This window comes from Poeciliopsis prolifica, unplaced genomic scaffold (genome assembly GCF_027474105.1).
Source record: "Poeciliopsis prolifica strain line A6 unplaced genomic scaffold, Auburn_PproV2 SCAFFOLD005, whole genome shotgun sequence".
In the NCBI taxonomy this organism is placed as follows: Eukaryota; Metazoa; Chordata; class Actinopteri; order Cyprinodontiformes; family Poeciliidae; genus Poeciliopsis; species Poeciliopsis prolifica.
In genome coordinates, this window is record NW_026562380.1 from 637,303 (window position 1) to 656,864 (window position 19,562).

The 19,562-nt window shown below is 38.3% G+C and overlaps 2 protein-coding genes across 3 annotated transcripts in view; one reads left to right on the forward strand and one right to left on the reverse strand.

Annotated features, from left to right (window-relative positions):
* Positions 1-2,090: 2,090 nt before the first annotated feature.
* On the forward strand, positions 2,091-5,621 carry nkx6.2 (NK6 homeobox 2). The gene is made up of 3 exons (XM_055030299.1): positions 2,091-2,806; positions 3,574-3,746; positions 3,860-5,621. The coding sequence occupies exons 1-3, from the start codon at positions 2,386-2,388 to the stop codon at positions 4,109-4,111; spliced, it is 846 nt and encodes a 281-aa protein (XP_054886274.1). The 5' UTR covers positions 2,091-2,385; the 3' UTR covers positions 4,112-5,621.
* A 1,386-nt stretch (positions 5,622-7,007) lies between these two features.
* Positions 7,008-19,562, reverse strand: part of LOC129359605 (inositol polyphosphate-5-phosphatase A-like) — a 151,743-nt gene continuing 139,188 nt past the window's right edge. Inside the window, exons 13-16 of one of the 2 annotated variants that reach the window (XM_055029349.1) lie at positions 15,442-15,553; positions 10,799-10,894; positions 9,295-9,331; positions 7,008-7,995 (exon numbers count right to left, since the gene is read on the reverse strand). In XM_055029349.1, coding sequence (XP_054885324.1) covers positions 7,958-7,995; positions 9,295-9,331; positions 10,799-10,894; positions 15,442-15,553 — 283 coding nt within the window. In that variant the 3' untranslated portion in view covers positions 7,008-7,957. Of the gene's footprint in view, positions 7,996-9,243; positions 9,332-10,798; positions 10,895-15,441; positions 15,554-19,562 lie in introns of both variants that reach the window. The other variant, XM_055029348.1, reaches the window with a different exon arrangement.

A 19,562-nucleotide genomic window follows, 5' to 3' on the forward strand; every position in this document is an offset into this window, starting at 1 on the left:
ACAGAAAATCTTAACCTTTGATATCAAGAAAACCTAAAGCCATCATAAACTTCATATTGTGCTAAATAGATGTGCCACTCTCTCTTCTAGAAGTGCTGATGTAGTAAAGAAAAGCTGCTGTCATTGAGACAAAAGGAGTGTGGAAATGTTTTGGCTGAATCACCAAAGATCTTCCATGTCAAACCTCAACAAAGTTCCCTCCAGGAACACTTGTTGCACAATCTGATGACCATCAGATGCATGGAAAAGTGCTGAGACGCAGGTATTAACTTGGCCTCCGACTTCAATCTAACCAAGCTTCTGTGGGATTTATTGTTCCAACTCCTCTCATCTACAACTTAAAGGACTTAAAAGATCTGCTGCTAACTTTCTGGCGCCAGATGTCACAGAAAACCTGATCTGTTATTTAGCAGTTGGTCATAATGTTATGCCTGATCGCATTCTTAAACAACTAATATGTTTCAATTTAGCTATCCAAAATGAAAAACATCATAGATATATTCAAAGTAATCCAGGTTAATATTACAAAATATTAACACTTTACAACGGAAAGAATTATTATTGGTAATATGATTTTTTATAAAATGTACAAGGTAAAATTCTTCCAGATACTTTTAATTTGCAACGTTTTGCATTATCAATAAATAAATGACAGGTGAAAAAGTCATAAAAGATATTGATTTTGACTATTTCAAAGCAGTTTTAGACAGAAAAAAATAAAATAAAATAAATTACCAATATCTACAGATAACTTGAAGCATTTATTAATGTTGGATGCAATTTCTATGTTTTAAAGGTGAGATAATCAGTATTTGAATATTATGATATAACTATCTGAAATGTTACTTTCTACTGATTTACTTTTATTGATAATAACTATCAATGACAGAAAGGAAGAATTTCTTGTGAATAAAACTTTAAGACCTATGTGAGTTCAAAAATAGTAATTTGTTTTAAAATGACTGATGTGTGAGATTTATTCGCATCGGGGTTTCATATGTTTTTGTAAGTGGCTGTGGTTGTTATGAACAAATACATAATGACAATAATAACATACAAATAAGCAAAGAACAAGTTTGATCAACATTTAGATATGTTTAAAACTGAGAAATTTGCGGGGGTTTTTTCGTCTCAAAATGTATCAGTAACTTAAATTAGTTTTTTTTTTCGTTTATAATAATAAAAAAAAAATCACAGGATGACAGGGATTAGTTATAATCCAGTTTTTACGCATCCTAATTGTTGTTACCTTTACCTGTAGGAGGCGCTGTTTGTTCTGTACGCCTTAAAGATGGCCACAAATATTTTCACATAAAACATGAACATAAAAGAGCCGTTAAAATAAATATAAATGCTCCACTTTTATAATTCAGACAAGATTAAGCATATAAAGAGTTGCTGCTTTAATTAATTGCATGAGAGACTAATAGCCTGGTGGGTAGTGACGTCACGGGAGGGAAGCGCCATAACATTTGACTTATTTTTGTTCCACTTTGTCTTGTTTTTATGAAAAAATGTCACATTTTTATTTGTGCTCTAGATGAGATTCCATCATAGTATCATATTTTGTATTTAAAAATACGAATCAAATGAACTATTTTTTAAATTATTAATAATTATCTAATGAGAATCCCAGATTAACAAAACATGCAGATACCTCTGATTATACATCTTCATATGTCAATATTGATTAGATAACATTATCTGTCTTATCTTGAAACAGGTGGCGAGAGATTTTTGAAAAGATTGCGTTTGTGATTTAAAAAAAAATATATAATATATTTAATAAGCAACAATAACTTACAAGAGGATGAGTGCAGGAAATATTGACAAACAAGGAGACGGGGGGAAATGGTTTTCAGGCTCTTAACTGATTAATCACCACAAAAACAAATGCAGTAAAAATACAAATGTTCTATTTCCGACGATACGTGAACATATCATTAGGCTAAGACGTATCAGCGGCGGCTCCGGGTCCTCCAATCAGAATGCAGCATCACTCAGCGGTATCCAATCAGAAGGGAGCGCCTGCAGGTGGTTGTGATGTTATCAGTGAGTCCCGCTTCCCTTCCAGCAGAGAGCGAGTCAATTTATGGGATGAAAAGGAGACTCTTTAATGGTTCCCATCAAAACCACTAAAAACATCATCGAGGCGGCTGACTCGGGCGAGGATTCCTGCGGCGGACCGCGACCTAAACAAACACGGAGAGACACTTTCCGGGGGGGTTTCATCCGGGTCTGAACTTCCCAGGAGAGAAGAAGTTTTTCCCGACTCTTCCTCCGACATCCAGGACACTCTGGGAGGAAAAGCGACAACAGCGCCTTTAAAAAATTAAAAAAGTCCTTTATTTCCACTGAAGTGAGTTCGGTGGTTCATGTTTACAAATGTTAGCGGTCGGGCAGATGGACGGTAACCGGCAGAGCGCGTTCGTTCTGGGCAGCACCCCGCTGGCGGCGCTGCACAACATGACCGAGATGAAGACGTCGCTGTTCCCGTACGCGCTGCAGCAGAGCCCGGCGGGCTTCAAGGCGCCCTCGCTGTCCAACCTCAGCTCGCAGATCTCCGGGGGAACCCCGCATGGAATAAGCGACATTCTGGGGAGACCCATCACCACCGCCGGGCAGCTGCTGTCCGGCTTCCCGCGGATAAACGGGCTGGCGGCGACCACAGCGGCCGGGATGTACTTCAGCCCCGCGGTGTCCCGGTACCCGAAGCCGCTGGCCGAGCTGCCCGGCAGGGCGCCCATCTTCTGGCCCGGGGTGATGCAGGGCGCCCCGTGGAGGGACCCGCGGGTTCCGTGTCCAAGTAATGACGCTCTTAAAATTATTTATTTATTTATTAGCCATCATTTTAGTAAATTTAGTTTTTCTGCAGCTATTATTGGGTGCATTAGATTTTCCACCCTACCCTGAAATATATTATAAAATTTATTTTTTTCCATCATTGAGTAAATCAGTTTTTATTTTGAATTATCGACTAAATTATTGTCGCGTTTATACACATTTTACTAAACAACCTTACAAAGACCCTGATCACCCAAATTATTATAATATTTAATTTGTCGGCTTTGACCAGATTTTATTGCACAAACTAGAACAAGTTGATTTTTTAAATTTTATTTGTGCAAAACGCTTTAAAATAAAAGCTTTAAAAACAGATAACAGGAATAGGCAAAATCAGTGAGACATGCTATTAAATCTATTGTGTTTTTGAGATATATTAACTGTAAAAAAAAGTTTTATGTCAAGCTAAAAGTGCTCTAATTGAAATACAGTGCAGTTGATTTAAAACAAGGTGTTTTAAAATATAATGTTTTAATTTTAAATTGATAATTTTATATATTTGATGTGTTTTTAAGTTTCTCTCATGACTTTTTGAGTTTTTCATTCTAACAAATCAGATATAGATGTAAATTAAATCACAATTGTGTAAAAAAAAAAATATGTCTATATATTTTTAAATTAATAGATATATGACAAGACAATCTGGAAGATATTTTTGTTGAGACAGGACAAATTAAAGGAATTTTCTGAATTTATTTCCCCTCCATGTTTCTGTCTGGTGCTCTGCAGCTCAGGCAAACCTCATGGTGGACAAAGACGGCAAGAAGAAACACTCCAGGCCCACGTTTTCCGGGCAGCAGATTTTTGCTCTGGAGAAAACCTTCGAGCAGACCAAATACCTGGCTGGACCCGAGCGAGCCCGGCTGGCCTACTCCCTAGGAATGACCGAGAGTCAAGTAAAGGTAATCAGAATTACGTCTTTTAAAAAAATGAATTAAAATTCACAGCCACTGTAACAGATAATAGGTGAATATTTGCATCATTTATTAGATTTTTTTTTTCTGCACTGCCCCAGGTTTGGTTCCAGAACCGGAGGACCAAGTGGAGGAAGAGACACGCCGCGGAGATGGCCTCAGCCAAGAAGAAGCACGACTCTGAGACGGAGAAGATGAAGGAGAGCTCGGACAACGAGGAAGACGACGAGTACAACAAGCCGCTGGACCCCAACTCTGACGACGAGAAAATCACGAGACTGTTGAAGAAGCACAAGGCCACCAGCAACCTGGCGCTGATCAGCCCCTGCAGTAACAGCTCGGACACCTTGTGATGGACAGAGCAGCGGCGTCCAGCGCCGGAGACCCGTCCCACTCAGTTCCCACCTGACATAGCAACCTGCGTGTGACGGGAAGCGCAATTTATAATTTTTTTTTGTTTCATTTTGCTCGGGCAGAGAAAATGCCAGAGAGAGGGGCTCCATCTAAACTGGACACCAGGCGCTCCAGAACTCCTCGTCCGAGCTGAACTTGAAGGAAAAAAAAAAACAGAGTCCAAGTTTCTGTCGGTGCAGAGGACAGTAAAACTGAGGAAGAAACTTGCCAAGTGGGAGTTTTAACTGCGGCGGCAAATTTAAACACAATATTAAATCCGGATCAGCGAGACTCACTCATTTATTCAACAGTAATAACCCAAATTTCCAGGGAACTTCAGGACCTTTTGTTTTTTTTTATTGTTATTAGAGATGCACCAATCAGACTTTTCCTGGTCGATACAGGAATAAAACAGATTAAAAAAGAGAAAATTAATGGTATTCAACTTTTTTTTCTTAGTTTTCAATCCATTGTAAAACAGAAATATCATCCTTATTCATGCATGAAAGCATTTTCCCCAACTAGAAATGCACCAATTAATGGTCCAGGAATCGGAATCAGCCGATTTTTCATTGATTGGCTCTGATTCAATGATTTGCTAAATGCATTAAAACTAAGAATTGCTACTTTTTGTTGTTGGCACGTTAACACATCAACCAACAACTTGCTCTTTGATGCACTTTTTTCAGTTTAATATAAATCAAATGTAGGGTCAGGGATGCATGCTTCATTGCATAAATGGGGATTATTTAGTTAAAAATTCCTTTTAAAAAAATTGGTGTCGACCAGGAAAAGTCTCAACAATAATCAAAAATTTTCCAGTTCAAAATTTCTCATTTCTGTTGCTTTAAAGTAACTTTTTTTCTGCTTTAAACAGCAGCCCCCATCTTTTGTCAGATGTTATGATTTTTTTCACCACACCGCCTCCATGCTGATCCGGATTGCAGACGCATGGTGTAAACGGGCCTGTGAGGTTCTGAAGCTCACTTTAACCAGGGTAAATCCGCTGTGCTAAAAAAAAGCAAGAGTTATTAAGCCTTTTGTTTTTGGGAGTGTAGGAGGGGTTGTCTGCTTGGGATGAGTGAAGTGAGATTGTATATATTTTATACGGGATAAGTTATGTTGGTTCAAACTTCATGTCTCTCTCCCTCCCTCAGCTATTTGACCCGCTGTTTACGTTTTTAATCCGTTTTCTCAACCTTTTATTCAACTCTTCACGCAGAGAAGTGCAGGCAGAAAATACTTGCTGTAAATAATCACTGTAAAAACAAGGAAGCAAAACCATTTCTTTTAACATCTTCCCTTTGTTTTCATTCAGAGGAGTTTTGAGTTTTACCTCATTATGGAGCGGGCCAGAAAACTGCAGCAACTTTAATTATGTTGATCTAAAAAAAAAGTATTATTGCTTCCAGGAAGAATATAGGAAGGAAAAACAAGACTTTGTATTATGAATAAATTATTTAACAAGCTTTTTTTATGTTTTATTTTACTGTGTGAATGGGCTTTATAGAAAATGGAACAAAATTTAAAAAAATATTAGTTATGAAAAAAATTTAAATTTTTGGAAATAACTAACATGATTCTTTTTTGTATTCTGATTTAAGTAAGAAAACTGGCTTTTGGTGGTTCTCAGTAAATGTAAGGTGGTACTGCTGGACGGAAGAGCGCCCTCTGTGGACAGTACCTGCTACTGCAGCTGACCTCATAAATCTGAGGCCTCATCAGGCCAATCAGGAATCGATTCATTAGATTACATTTTTTAAAATTTGGTAGTAAACCTACAATCAAATGAAATATTTGATTTAAAATATCAAACTAATATTAATAGTGAAAGAAATTTGCATAATTTAAAAAATATCTTCATGAAGATACGTGTTCTTTATGTTTTTTTTTATACTCCAATTCACAATTTTATCTATATACATCTCTACAATTTCTATAAAAAGTTAATTGGTAAAACTAACTTGGACAAGTAAATTGCAAAGCCTAACATACAATAAAGTGAGTCGCTTCTGAATAAAGAAACTGATTAAAGAGACAAAACACGAGTTGAGCTCTAATGGTTTTTATTGCTTAAGAACTGCATCACCTATAATAGAGGCCAGGCCTTCCAGAAGGGGCTAGAATAAAATCTCTTGTCTGCTTTTATAACATAGAGTGAAGAAAAAAACAACAACTGTGGCTTAAACTCCTACAGCATATTAAGAATGACCAGCAGGAACAAAAACAAGCTTCTTTTTTGCCTACAAACAAACACAAAAGACGACTTTAACTCTCCGGCTGGCACAAAAAAAAAAAAGAAAAAACATTTAAAAATTCCACTTGCTGTGATTCATCAAGATGAAACGAATAAAGAAATCACAAAGAATCGGTCCGACGGCTTTAAACAGTCCGAAACCTGTAGTGTGGTGAACGAACGCGATAAAAGAAGGAAAAAATATAAACGCTGCCATCTCCGGTTGCCCCCTTTAATGCTCGTCCTGGGGGCTCCACACAGAAGAAGAAGAAAATCTCCCTGCTTTCTTCTTCTTCTGGGTTTAGAGTCTTACATTTGGAAATAAACACCTTTACAGATGACATTTCTCAACTCTTACACACTTTATGTCTGTGCAGGATACTTGGCACCACAATGCAGTAACAAAAAAAAACAAAAAACAAAAACTGTTTACATCTTAAGGGACACCCAAGCCTAAAATATCACATTCAGAACCATAATATTATAGAAATAAGTTAGAATAGGAATAATAACGACATAATGTGAGGGTGGTATTTATATCAAACACTTATATATATATATATATATATATATATATATATATATATATATATATATATATATATATATATATACTTGAATGGTCTATGGCACTGCTTAAAACATTCTTGGATAGGCAATAAATCACCAAAGAGTTTTTCTTCCTGAACTTATCCGAAGCTTTCCGTGGCGTTCCCGCTCACTCAGCATCTGCGCACGCTGCAGCACAAACGTTTTGGTGCGACTCATAAATTATCTCTTTAAAAAGAACAGCATATAAAATGAAAAAGTCCACTGATGTGTCAGGCAACAGGATGAAAAGTATATAGTTTCATATAGTTTCATAATGAACTAAGATCAGAAGTCCTACTTATTCCAACAGGGACGGCGAAGTTTGGTCAGAGAACTGCACTAAAACCATCCAAGGCTCTATATTATACTGTCAAATGTACAAATAAACCTAACAATATAGATATACATGATTTGCATTGCACATTTTTCTTATTTTTTCTGTTTTTTTTTGTTTAACACCTTACATACTGTTTGAAAAGTAGCTTCTATACATTTAGGCATACCTAAAAATGGCCAGTAAAATGTCTAAAAGCATGTAGTATGACTGATTTGGATTAGAGTTTTGGAAACGAGGCATGGAAAAAAAGGGTGACTTATTCATCGGCCTGATTGTCTTTTTTTCTTCTTCTTCTTCTGGGGAATGGGGTTGCATGGCAACGGTGAGGTCAGCAATGTGCGTCTGTGGCACGGAGCCGGGGCCTCCTCTGGCGCCTCCTCTGGCGCCTCCTCTGGCGCTCGTCCGCATCGCGACGAGTGTTTTATGGAGAGAAAACGGCACGGATGAGCCGTCCGGAAAACTCAGCGCCGCTGAAAATAAAAGAAGCTTGTCTGGGATCTTCAGTGTGTGCATGTGCAAACTGCGTGCACATGTGTGTGTGTGTGTGTGTGTGTGTGTGTGTGTGTGTGTGTGTGTGTGTGTGTGTGTGTGTGTGTGTGTGCGCGTGTGTGTATGTTTTTCAGGTGTTTTCACATAGGCTCTTCATGGAATATGTTCTACCTCCCTTTGGCAAGAATTCCCTGTGGGAGAGGAGAAAAAAAGGAAGATAAAACGTTTACACGTTCATTTTAAAAAGTATTCGCTGCAGAAACACAAAATCTTACGAAGTATTTTTGGTTCAGTTTCTAGTCTGAATATCTTAGCGCATCAAACTAACTTGGAAGTAGCTTTTCAGTGAGATATCGGAGCTTGTTTAAGTAATAAAATCCTTAATATTAATAACGAATTATTAACTTAAATCAAGCTCTGGTATTTTCATGAAAGTTACTTGTAAGTTTGTTCTGTTTTGATCCAACTTGTATAAAGAGATTTACACTAGAAACCAAAATACTTAGATTTAGTGTTTTTGCAGAGTTGGGATGCTTTTCAAAAATATTCATGAGTCTTTTGCCCATTTTGCAACATCACAACCACAAACTCCAGGGAATTTAGATTAGATGAACGTCTGAACTTTGACTAGGCCATTCTAACACTTCAATAGACTTTGATTTACTTATTTTTCATTTTTAGGGTCATTGTCCTATTCTAGTCTTACGTTTTCCACTTGTTTTTCTATTCAACTCCATCACTGCAAAAACTCAAAATCCCACCAAATATCTTCGAGTGCTTGAAATAAAACAAAAGTAACTAAAAAGTAACTTTTTAGCAAGATAAATAAGTTTCTTTCAAGTAAAACATTCTCAAATATAGATAAAAATCCAAGTTTTTCTCATAGCTAAATATTTTTCCTGTTTAAAGTGAAAAAAAAATCTGCCAGTGGAACTCATATGATTTTTGTTTCTATTAAATAATTATAGACTTAAAACAAGCTTATCTATCTTTCTGAAAAGTTACTTCAAAGTTATTTGTCTCATTTTAAGTGTACTAAGATATTTGCTTTAGAAATTAGACAAAACATTTGACAAGATTTTGTGTTTTTGCACTGATTGTTCACAAACTTCAAAATACTTCTGTTTGTGATAGTGAGGTGACAAAATGGGGAAAAGTCCAAGTAGTATGAATACTTTTGCACTACTTGACTTATAGGACATTCACTCATGGGTTAGAATAAAAAAAAAATTAAAGTCTAGCTTGTAAGAAAGCATCTTAAAATGATCGATGCATTTTAAGTTCTCTGGATAAAAGTTCTTCAGATAGGAAACATTTGCTCTTACAAGTACTTTGGTGTGAGATAATGGGAGAGAAAACACAAGCAAATCAAAGCAAACAGTTGCAACAATGGGAAAGAATGTTAAATAAAAAAAAAAAAAAAGAAAAATGATATTTACCACGAAATCACTGCACCACACAACATCTGCAGGAACATGCATAAGGATTACCTTTCCCCGCTGGTAATCGGAAGGACAGGAAGACGGGCTGGCAGGGGGGAAGGAGACAAACCACAGTCAGGAAAAAGAAACCGGTGAGTTGTTGCTCTGTGGGAATAGGACTCGCTGCTGCCCTCTGACCTCTGAGCACCTTTAACATGCAGGTTAAACTCACACAGCAGCACCGCACATTTTTGGGCCTGAGTGTCAACTACACTGGACACTTCTTAAACAGAGGCAGCCGAGATTTTAGCACTGATGTGTGATTTGGAGGCTGCTGCACTTTTTTTTTTTTAGTGTCCAGGGTGCCTTTACATGAGAACAGATTTAACTGAAGGCACCTGAATGTGTTTCTGTACTCTGTCATGCAGTATCTCTCCAAACTCCTAAGAAAAAAAAATCTTAGGAGTTTGGACAGAACGATCCCCACAAGTTTTCAATCAGATTTAGTTCTGGCCTTTGACTAGGCCATTGCAAATCTCAGGGTGGATTCACACCAGCCCTGTTTAATCCAACTCTACTTTGTTTGATTAGAAAGCTTAGTTCTTTTGGGGAGGCTTGACTGCAAAATTGAACTCTTATGTGGACGAAAAAAGGCAACAATGGTCCGTCTAAAAGCACAGATCTCTGTTCTGATGAATGGAAAAGCAGGAAGTGGACTAAAACGCAGGGCAACAGCCGGCTCCCCTCACCGTCTGCCGGCTGGCCGGGCGCTTCGGGTTCGGTAAACCAGAGGAGAACGCCTGACTCTGGCACATTGTTTTAAAAACTCCCGCTAGTTTTCCCCAATGCGTAGAAACTAAACACCGATATTATTCAGACAGGTAATATCCAGCTGTAAAATGTTTAGTTTACTAAAGTATTTAATATATTGCTGAGCAAATTGGTTTGACTGATGAAAGTTAAGCCTTCAAACATACTAGTTTTATTGAACTGTAATGACTTATTTGAGATTTGGAGAGCATTATATTTGAAAATGAATAATTTGTTTATATTTATTCCTGGCAGAAATGTGCAATACGTGTTTGAACATTTTAGAATCAAACTAACAGATTAATTTTTTTACTCTGAAACAGCATTTACTATAAAAAATTGGGAAAACAACCTAAATTTTCTCTCATTGAGTTATTATTTTGTTGCATGTTCGGATGAACATGCAACAAAAGTGTGATGATGAAAGATAGTGTGATGATGAAAGATAAAATCCCTCTAAGGACGCCTCAGGATCAAAACTGACTGGAATTTAAAACTGTTCTACATTAATGACATTGACAAAAAACAAGACCCTCAGCATGACGGTGCCACCAACGTGTTTTGCAATAAAATGTTGATGCAGAGAATTGCCTTTGCAGTGCACTTTTTTTTTCAAACCCATAAGATCATAAGACATTATTTAACAATACTTTGAAAAGGCATTTCTCAGAAAGCCTCCTCCACATCTTGCCAGTTTCAACAACATTTAAAGGGAGATTCATTTACAATGACAGAGAAAAATGGCTGGAGCCCCTGGTGTTACCTTGTGGTCCCCCATGCAGACATTTGGCCCAATGTTATCATACACTATTGCATTCTCTTCATTTTCCTGCTCTCCCTCCTTTTTCCCATCTTCTGGCTGCAGAGACAGAAAAATAAAATGTATTAGTGCTGCAAAACCAGCAGAAACGCACTCAGACAAGCACATTTTGCTTACAGAGTCAACAACGTTTGCAAAGCAGCCAATCCAGGAAAGACATTTATTTTTCTTGGTACTGACTGGATGGAAATAATCAACACTGTAGATGTTAGCTTCTGTTAGTTTCCTCACTGTGTTAATGGATATTATTTGGTGTTTGAATTATTAAGCAGTTTTAAGCATTCACGTGTTTGTGGGTTTTTTCTATCCATTTCAGCTGTAATAATATTTGGGGGATTTTTATGAATGTAAACGACACAAAAGTAATTGAAAATAATGAAGTAATGAAAATGGATGGACGCAAGTCTCAAAACAGTTAACTTTGTGAAAACATTCCAATTTCTCATTTTAACTTTAGATCTACATGATTTGAAACCCTTCAGAGCGAAGAAGCAAAGAGCAGAAATAATTCCCACATTGTGTATTTGCTTCATTCCCACTGTGGGAGACAATGTTGTTTCTGGATTCCTCTCCACACACCAACAGCCTGATGCCGGTTCACTCATGAATCTTCAGACTGGAGAATAAATCATAACGCGTCTGGTTGAACTAAAGAGCTTTTGAACAGCCACACGCATACAGATCCGCAGTCCTGTTTCTGAGGAGGGAGTTGGAGAATGAGCGATAAAGCAAATTCAGAATTAACTTCAGAGATCCGGCAGCGGCGCGGGGTCAGCGCGCCGCCGCCTCTCCAAGCGAGCCGCCACCTCTCTATTCAAGTGACGGGCGTCCCTCCTCCTTCCCCCGCAAGCCTGGGATTCATTCATCAAACACACACTTGGTAATTTACAAAGGCAGCATAAAATTGTGGATTTTCGGGCTGCGTAATCTTTAGACAGATAAACAAATTACCCGGGGGCTCCTCTGGCAGGGAGGGAGCGCTCGCTCGGCTACACATTCATTACCGGCGCTCCCGGAGCTGGTGCCGCGCCGCGCAGCCAGCAGGCAACCTTTGGCGTGTTAGGGCTCGGCAAGCAGAAAATAACATGATGGCGAGTTAACCGACCGTGCCATGATAGATGACGCCGCATGCCGGGCTGTTTACGGGCCCATGTCTCAACAATCTGTATGCTCAGAGCCTGGGAGTGGGCGCTCCGTGAATCATCAGCCAATCTGCGAAAGCACTAAACTGTTCCACTCCGGCCTTGCATTACTAGCAATTAGCCGGCACTTCAGGGCGAGGAAAGCAAACAAGCAGCCAGCTGTGAGCGAGAATCACCTTTAACATAATTCTGATAAATTAAGTTGATAAAGGAGACTGGATGTACCTGCAGCGAAAGAAAGTACACCCTCTTTATTTCAGGGTTTCACTAATGAGGATGTAAGGAAAGCAGTTGCATAATATACCTAATGAGCATCATCATCAGTGTTTCCATTGATCAAATATCATTGTAAAAATAAATGTGCTTAATGGAAACACCCTAATAAAGAAAAAAAAGTTGTGGCACTAGAATGTTTTTGTGGCCATATTGAAATTGTTTTATTTTGCTAAACTGCAATGCAAACAGGTTTTTCTACAGTGTTGCTACTGGCGCAAACCACGGAGAAGAGGACAGGAAGTAGAGGACAGAGACATGGGGCAGCATGATTTCAATAACTTGGTGTGAACAAACTTATTCAAATGAGATTTTAATTGTGTTTCTTGTTTAATGGAAACTCCAAAATTATGTTTTTTGATATTAGCAGATCTGTGCACAAAGTTTTGTGCACATAAATTACAGTTGTTGCAATTTGCATTATAATTTCTGACAATATGGAAAGATAGCAGCAATAGCCTTTTATTACCAATCCAGGAAAAGCTGCTAGGATTGTTTTCAAGTTCATCATTCTGCAGAGAGATAAACTATTTACAACTAGGTCTGTCATAATTTTGCAGAACTATAAATTGTGAAAAGAGAAGCGATGTATTGATAATGGTGCAATTATGCAAAGAAGAATAAACTAATTTATAACAAACACCTAACACTGAAAATGGACACTTTAAAGACATTTTAAAACTCCAAAATAAAACAACCAAAAACAATAAATAAAACAGAAATAAAAAACATACACAACTAAAGCCATAAATAAAATTTATTACAATGTCTCTGTATAAAAACTGCTTTTCAAAAAAAATAAATCAGAATGGAAATTATCGAGTTAATTTTAATTTATCATGCGATTAATTGATTAATCATTTATTGTGACAGGCTTATTCATTCAAGTGGAAAGCTGGCAATCCTCCTGGGATTGGAAAACCCAACAAATTAATAAATATCATAAAAACAAACATTATTTATTATATCAAAATGTGAAAAACAAAAATAAATCCCACATTTCAGCAGGTCTGTAGCAGCAATAACTCAGTAAAGGTTTTCTGTTTCAGGTTTTCAGACTCGCTCACTGTTGCAGAAGAATTTTGTCCAACCTGACTTTACTTCATAGATTTAAGTAATTAAAAGTTTGCAGACAGAAAAAAAGAAAAGAAGGAAAGAAAACAAAAAACAAAAGATACAAAGAAAAAAAGAAATGTCAAAGAGAAAAAAATTATTTGAAAGAAAAATAAAGAAAATGAAGGGAAAAAAAAGAAAAGAAAAAATAAGGAATAAAGGAAAAAATTAAAAGTAAGGAAAAAATAAAAGGTTTGCAGATTTCCAATTTCTGCACATTTATCTTATGTTCTACAGCATTTCAGTCAAGTTGAGGTCTGAACTTTGACTGGACCATTTTAACACCTATTTTGTTTCATTTCCAGTTGTTCTCCAGTGGATTTGTTGTTTGGCATCAATGTCATACCATGACCTTGACCTTTGGGTCAAGCTGTAGCAGTCACACAGACAACAGGAGTGATTCATGTTAGCCCATTGAACCACTACTCCATCACCATGCCTGACAGTGGGTAGCCAGGTTTTGTTTTTTTTAAAGCCTGAAGTTGAGCTTTTGTGTGTTTAGTCATTTTTCTGGGCACCTTTTCCTGTAAGCAGAAATTAATTCCAGTTTCTTCTTTGCTTTGCGTATAATGACTGTTCCAAATAACATTTTGTACACTTGAAGTTAATCCTAAGTTATTTCACAATCTGGAAACACCGGGCCAGTTTTATTACGCTGTGACATCTCGTACTGCAGGTGTTTTAAAGTTGCTGTTTTCTCAACCTTTTGTTCCAGAGATCAGCCTTGATGTTTTGGGAAGGCTGCAGATCTCCATTGAAGCTTCAGTCGCTGGAGAAGAAAGATCAGGAAGGAATTTCTTCTCATTTGTTGAAGACAAAAGAAAGCCAAACTTCCTGAGCAGCCCCCCCACTGTGGGCTGGTTCTGTACAACACACTGCTGCACCTCTCCCACACCCACACACTAAAATACTAAGACTTAGAAGTCCAAAAAGTTCAAAATTTTATGTTTTTTCATTGGGTTCCTGGCTGGTTTGGGTTTAAAGATGTATTTGTCAAGGAGTAAAACCAAATGTGTGTGAACGCTGCTCGGCTGCATGCAGGATCACTCTGTAATCCAGCAAACAAATTAAATAGTCGGGGGAGAAACAGAGCAGCACTGGCTGTGAGAGAAGCAGAAAGGCGGCAGATTGGCTGCTGTTTGTAATTCTAGGCGGATCCGAAGTTAAACAGGGGTTCAACTCTCTGAGGAAGACGAGGCTTTATGAAGAAGATGGGGCCCAGCAGAACTCTATAAGTGCTGGGATAAACACTGTTCCTTGGCTCAGTGGGTCAAAAGGACATTCAGGAACAAATGGAGGAAACATTTCATTCATTTAACATTTAAATGCAGCTGGGAGAGAACACATTACTGCAGTGACACTAACGAGCTTTTAGGGGTTTTTCTTCAACAATTTTGCAAAAGTAGCCTCAAATAGGATTGAGGGTGTCTGTTGGACTTTGACTGGGACATCTTAACACACCAATATGCCTTGATCTAACTCATTCTGTTAAATCTTTGGCTGTATATTTAGGATGATCATCTTGTTGCAGCATCTGGATCAAATGACAAGATTATTCTGCCAATTTCTGACCCGATTTCCAGGACGGGGGCCACAGCAGGTGGCGCCCCAATAATCAAAATACATTAAAATAGACCTGTTGTTGTCGTGTCGACCTTCCAGACCACTCAGGTCTTCTGGTTCTGGTCTACTCCGCATTTCCAGAACCAGAACCAAACATGGAGAAGCAGCATTCCGTTTTCAAATTGCAAAACTGCCGAAACGCTGAGTTAATTTAAACCAAAGCTAAAAACCCACCTCTTTAGAATTTCCTTTGATTCATAAAAACTGAAATATTGATCAATATATTTGATGTTTATTTGCTTGATGATGACATTTGACATAATCAAATGTGAAATGTTACCAGTTTATTGCTTTTTCCATAAATGGTTACTATGTAAAGTTTGAAGTGCTATCCAGACGAATTTGGCTTAAAGTTTGTGCCTGTGACATTATAATTTTCAAGATGTAAAAGCAAAGTTGGTTGCAAATTTTTAAAATCAAAAGTCAGTTGCTCACCTTAGCAATCAGGCATTTGGCAGAAGTTGACATGAGGATCCGGTCACACCAGGCGGGGCATCTGGTGGTGTTATACTGCTTGGCGTGACTGAGGTCTTCACTGTACGGATAACTGCAGAGAAACACAAACACAACAGTCAGAGCAACAAATGAACAGGAAAAACTATTCACTCCTGGTAGTGGTTTCCTTAGAAGATGCCATTAAACATAACGTGTATTAATCAGAGTTGGAAAAGAGAAATAAATATCATCTGTCATCTCACAGATAAAGATCAGAAGAAAACAGGAGGTCCATTAATATCACCAAACATCTGAGTAATCACTTGAATCAACACACGAGGATGGCTCTATCAAAGCAATCTTTCTCTGCCAAATGTACAGGTTGCGTATATGTGTGTGTGTCGGAGGCTGAAGTAAAACAGAACGAGTGTGATTTGTGCAGAGCGGGCCAGAGGGACGTTCAGTTGCCCATATGTACAGCGACACCCCAGCACGGTCATCAAAAACAGATTAGGCGCCGCAGCAAATGGCCATGAGCGATTGTGCCTTGGAAACGACGGGGGAACAATCGCGTGATTTAAGTGGCGGAGTCGGGCGGGAAGCCATCGAGCTGATGCAGATTTACATTGTTGAGAATTCAATTTGCCCCTCCGGCTCATCAAACTGCTTCGGATTTACACGCCACCAATCCAATTTGTTTGTCTGCGCTCATCAGGATGTAACAGCAGGCTTACATACTGTAATACCAATCCAATTTGCTCCCTCAGTGCCACGCGCGCTAACTGTAGCATAACACCGAGCCACTCTCCTCTGAGGACAATGATACCCTAATGGTAAAATAAACACACACAGACACTGGGGGTTTTATTCATCACACTTGCCAGGCTTTGATAGCTTAATTGGACATTGTAGTGAAGGATATCATATCTTTCAGTGCGGTTCTTTTTAGTTCTTTCACCACAACAAGAGCTGGGATGTAAACTGATACCAGAATAATCATCTCTGTGGCCATTAGGACAACATTTAGCCTTTCTCCATAACACTCCTCAGTTCTGGAGTATACACGTTACACTGGGCTGTAAAGATCAGCACTATGATAGAAACTGTTATTAAGATATGAGAAAATATATCTTATATATGGTATTTGTTCATGTATTGAACAGATATGTTTTATTTGACCACAGTATGTTCTGTGGCCTGTTTAATCTAAAATTAAGCTTTATTTAAATATATAACAGGTTAATCAGTGCAAACATAAATCTTACCAAGTATGTTTGGTCTAGTTTCCAGTGTAAATATCTTAGTAAACTTGAAATTAGACAAAATAATTTAAGATGAACTTTTCAGGAAGATGTAGAGGCTTGTTTTAAGTGTTGATGAAAAAGTATCAGTTCTATTGGTAGATTTGATTGGTTAGATTGGTAAATTTTGTGTTTTTGAAGTGACACAAGTTCCTGTTTTACATATATGGAACTAAATTACAAGTTGTTGTGGCAGGTTCTTTTTTTTGTCAGAGGCCTCTTCAGCTTCGATGCATTACTGACTGCTACTGGAGTTCCTTCTTGCACAAGATATATCTATTGTATGAGTTACAACATGAGACAAATTAATGATTTTATTTGCCCTCTGAAAGTGTAATAAACTTTAATTTTGTACAAAACACTACACTGAAACTGGAAGACATTTTAAATATCCAAAATAAAACGCAACAATGAAAAACAATAAATAGAAAGAAAATAAAAATCACGAACAACTGAAACCATATATAGAATGATTATGAAGCCTGTAAAATAAAATTGCCCTTCAAAAATGTTAATAATAAAAATGGAAATGATTGAACTCATTTTAATTCACCATGCAAATAATTGATAAATTGATTAATTGCTTATTGCGACAGACTTAGAACCAAATTCTTGTCATACATATCTCGGTATGTAATAAATGTTTACAATACCCATAAATAAACCTTTCAATTCCCCCACTGCACTTGCACCTTAAACCAGAAGATGTCTCTGGCTCTCACACACACACACACACACATGCACACACACACACACATCCCACCAGGTGTACAAACAGACCAGCTGACTTCTTAAAGGAGTTCCCCGCCTCCAATTAGCATTAATAACACTCAAACTCAGTGGGGAAGGGGCTGTGGGAGGCATGGAGTTTTTGACATGCAAATCAAAGGTCTGAAGGAGTGATCCTGGGATAAAAAGAGAGCTTGAAGAATAGGATGAGTGAAACAGATAGAGATCGGGAGGCAGAGGAGAGGGGATAAAGATGGATCAGACAGAAGTGAGGGTGGAAAAGAGCAAAGGCTTCAAAGAGCTTTGAGAGCCGCTCCACTTCAGGGTGGCCTGAACGCCGCCGCTTCCTGAGGTGACGGGATGAGAACAACCAGGGTTGGTCTCGGAGCTTTATTGACTAACAAGATTGGGGTCATTTTGGTGTTAAACAGATTGAGAGAAAATCAAGTTTCCCTCTTCACCTCCTTCAAACAATGAACTCCCGCTTGATAACTTCCACCGAACAAAACAGGTTGGCCACTTCTGATGATGGCTAGTTGTAAAAAAATGATTAAAAACACTCAGATGTAACCATTAAACTCCCATTCTCTACATTTGCAGGTGTATACTTCCTTTTTCTGTTACCGCACCCTTCTATGAGTCCAGCATGAGTGCAGCAGCAAACAAAGTGATTGATGCGTCCGATAAGGAAACTCACAAACTTATCTTGGAGGGTAAACTGTCGGAGAGGGTGTGTGGGTTACAGCAAGGCTAATTACTCTAATTAAGCTGCAGCTGATAATAGCTAACGCAGCACAGCTAAAACCTCTCGGACACAAATCAAACATGGAGAAATGAGTCCAACACCCACGATTATAAATGAAATATTTCCCAGAGTTGTGCCAGCCACATCAAGTTTAACAATAAGCACATGTTCAAGTTGAGGCTGAAAAATGTCCTTTGATGGATGCCTGTTGTTGAGACTGTACAGTTAATCCATTCTTTTGTGCAGCCGGCCACTCTGCAGATGATACATGTGTGTACGGTCTCCTATCAGGACCCCGCTAGCAGCCATGGAGAGCTCATTCATTCATGCTTGGTTTAGGGTTTAATGTTTGACTTGGCTGCTGGCACATTACTCACATGTGTTGCTGCTGGTGTCAGCTTGTTTGTCTTGCAACAGTAGAAAAAAAAAAAAACTTGGCAAGGTGAGGACAGCCCCGACGTATGGGGTGAAACCTGGCCTCACCCAGCAACCTGGGAAGCAATGTTTATATACAGTGCAAAAGTGTTTATACTGCCTGAACTTTTTCACATTTTGTCCAGATTACAGCCAGTAACTGACGTTTTGCAGTTTATCTTTTTAGATTTTATTACCCCAGATGCTGACATTTTGCCCATTCTTTCATGTCTGATTGCACAAAGAACATCTGGTGAATATTGGACTTCAAATCCGATTATTTCTGCCCATATCTAACTTTTTCATGGCAGTCTGAACGGCTCAATTCTGATCTTTTTACCCCCAAAACCTCCCACAACGTGGCACTAAATTAAATTGGTAACCAATCGTTTTGAAAATGTTTTATTTTTAAATGGACAGTATTATGTAAAATCAACTTTGTGAAGCTTTACATAATGTAATGCTATTTCCTCATCAAAAACATAACTGGGGTATTGCCTTGATTCATTTAATCTACCGTGGCAACCATTAGATGTGAAGAATGAACGGGTGAACCTAGCCTTGCCTTCAAGATGCAGCTTCTCCTCAGAGTCGCTGTTTCCAAGCTACAAAGTGTCTACTTCACTAACTCCTTTAGACTAGCCAGCAGCAATTAGCAACACATGCTGAAACTGCGCACAACAACCTCTCAGTGCAATGCTGGTAAAAACATTGTAAAAGGGTTAACAGAGGAGCGATGATGTCACTTCCTGAAGGTGGAGTTTCAGACAGAGCAGGAATTTCTTAAAAGGGACAGAAGCCCAATTTCAGGGTGTTAAATTACAAAGTAAAATGTCTTTTGAGCCATATTTGATAGATACAGCCATTTTTTATGACAGTAAGCTGCTAAGTATATGAACAGGGTAGGAAAATATAAGCTTTGGCTTCAGCCT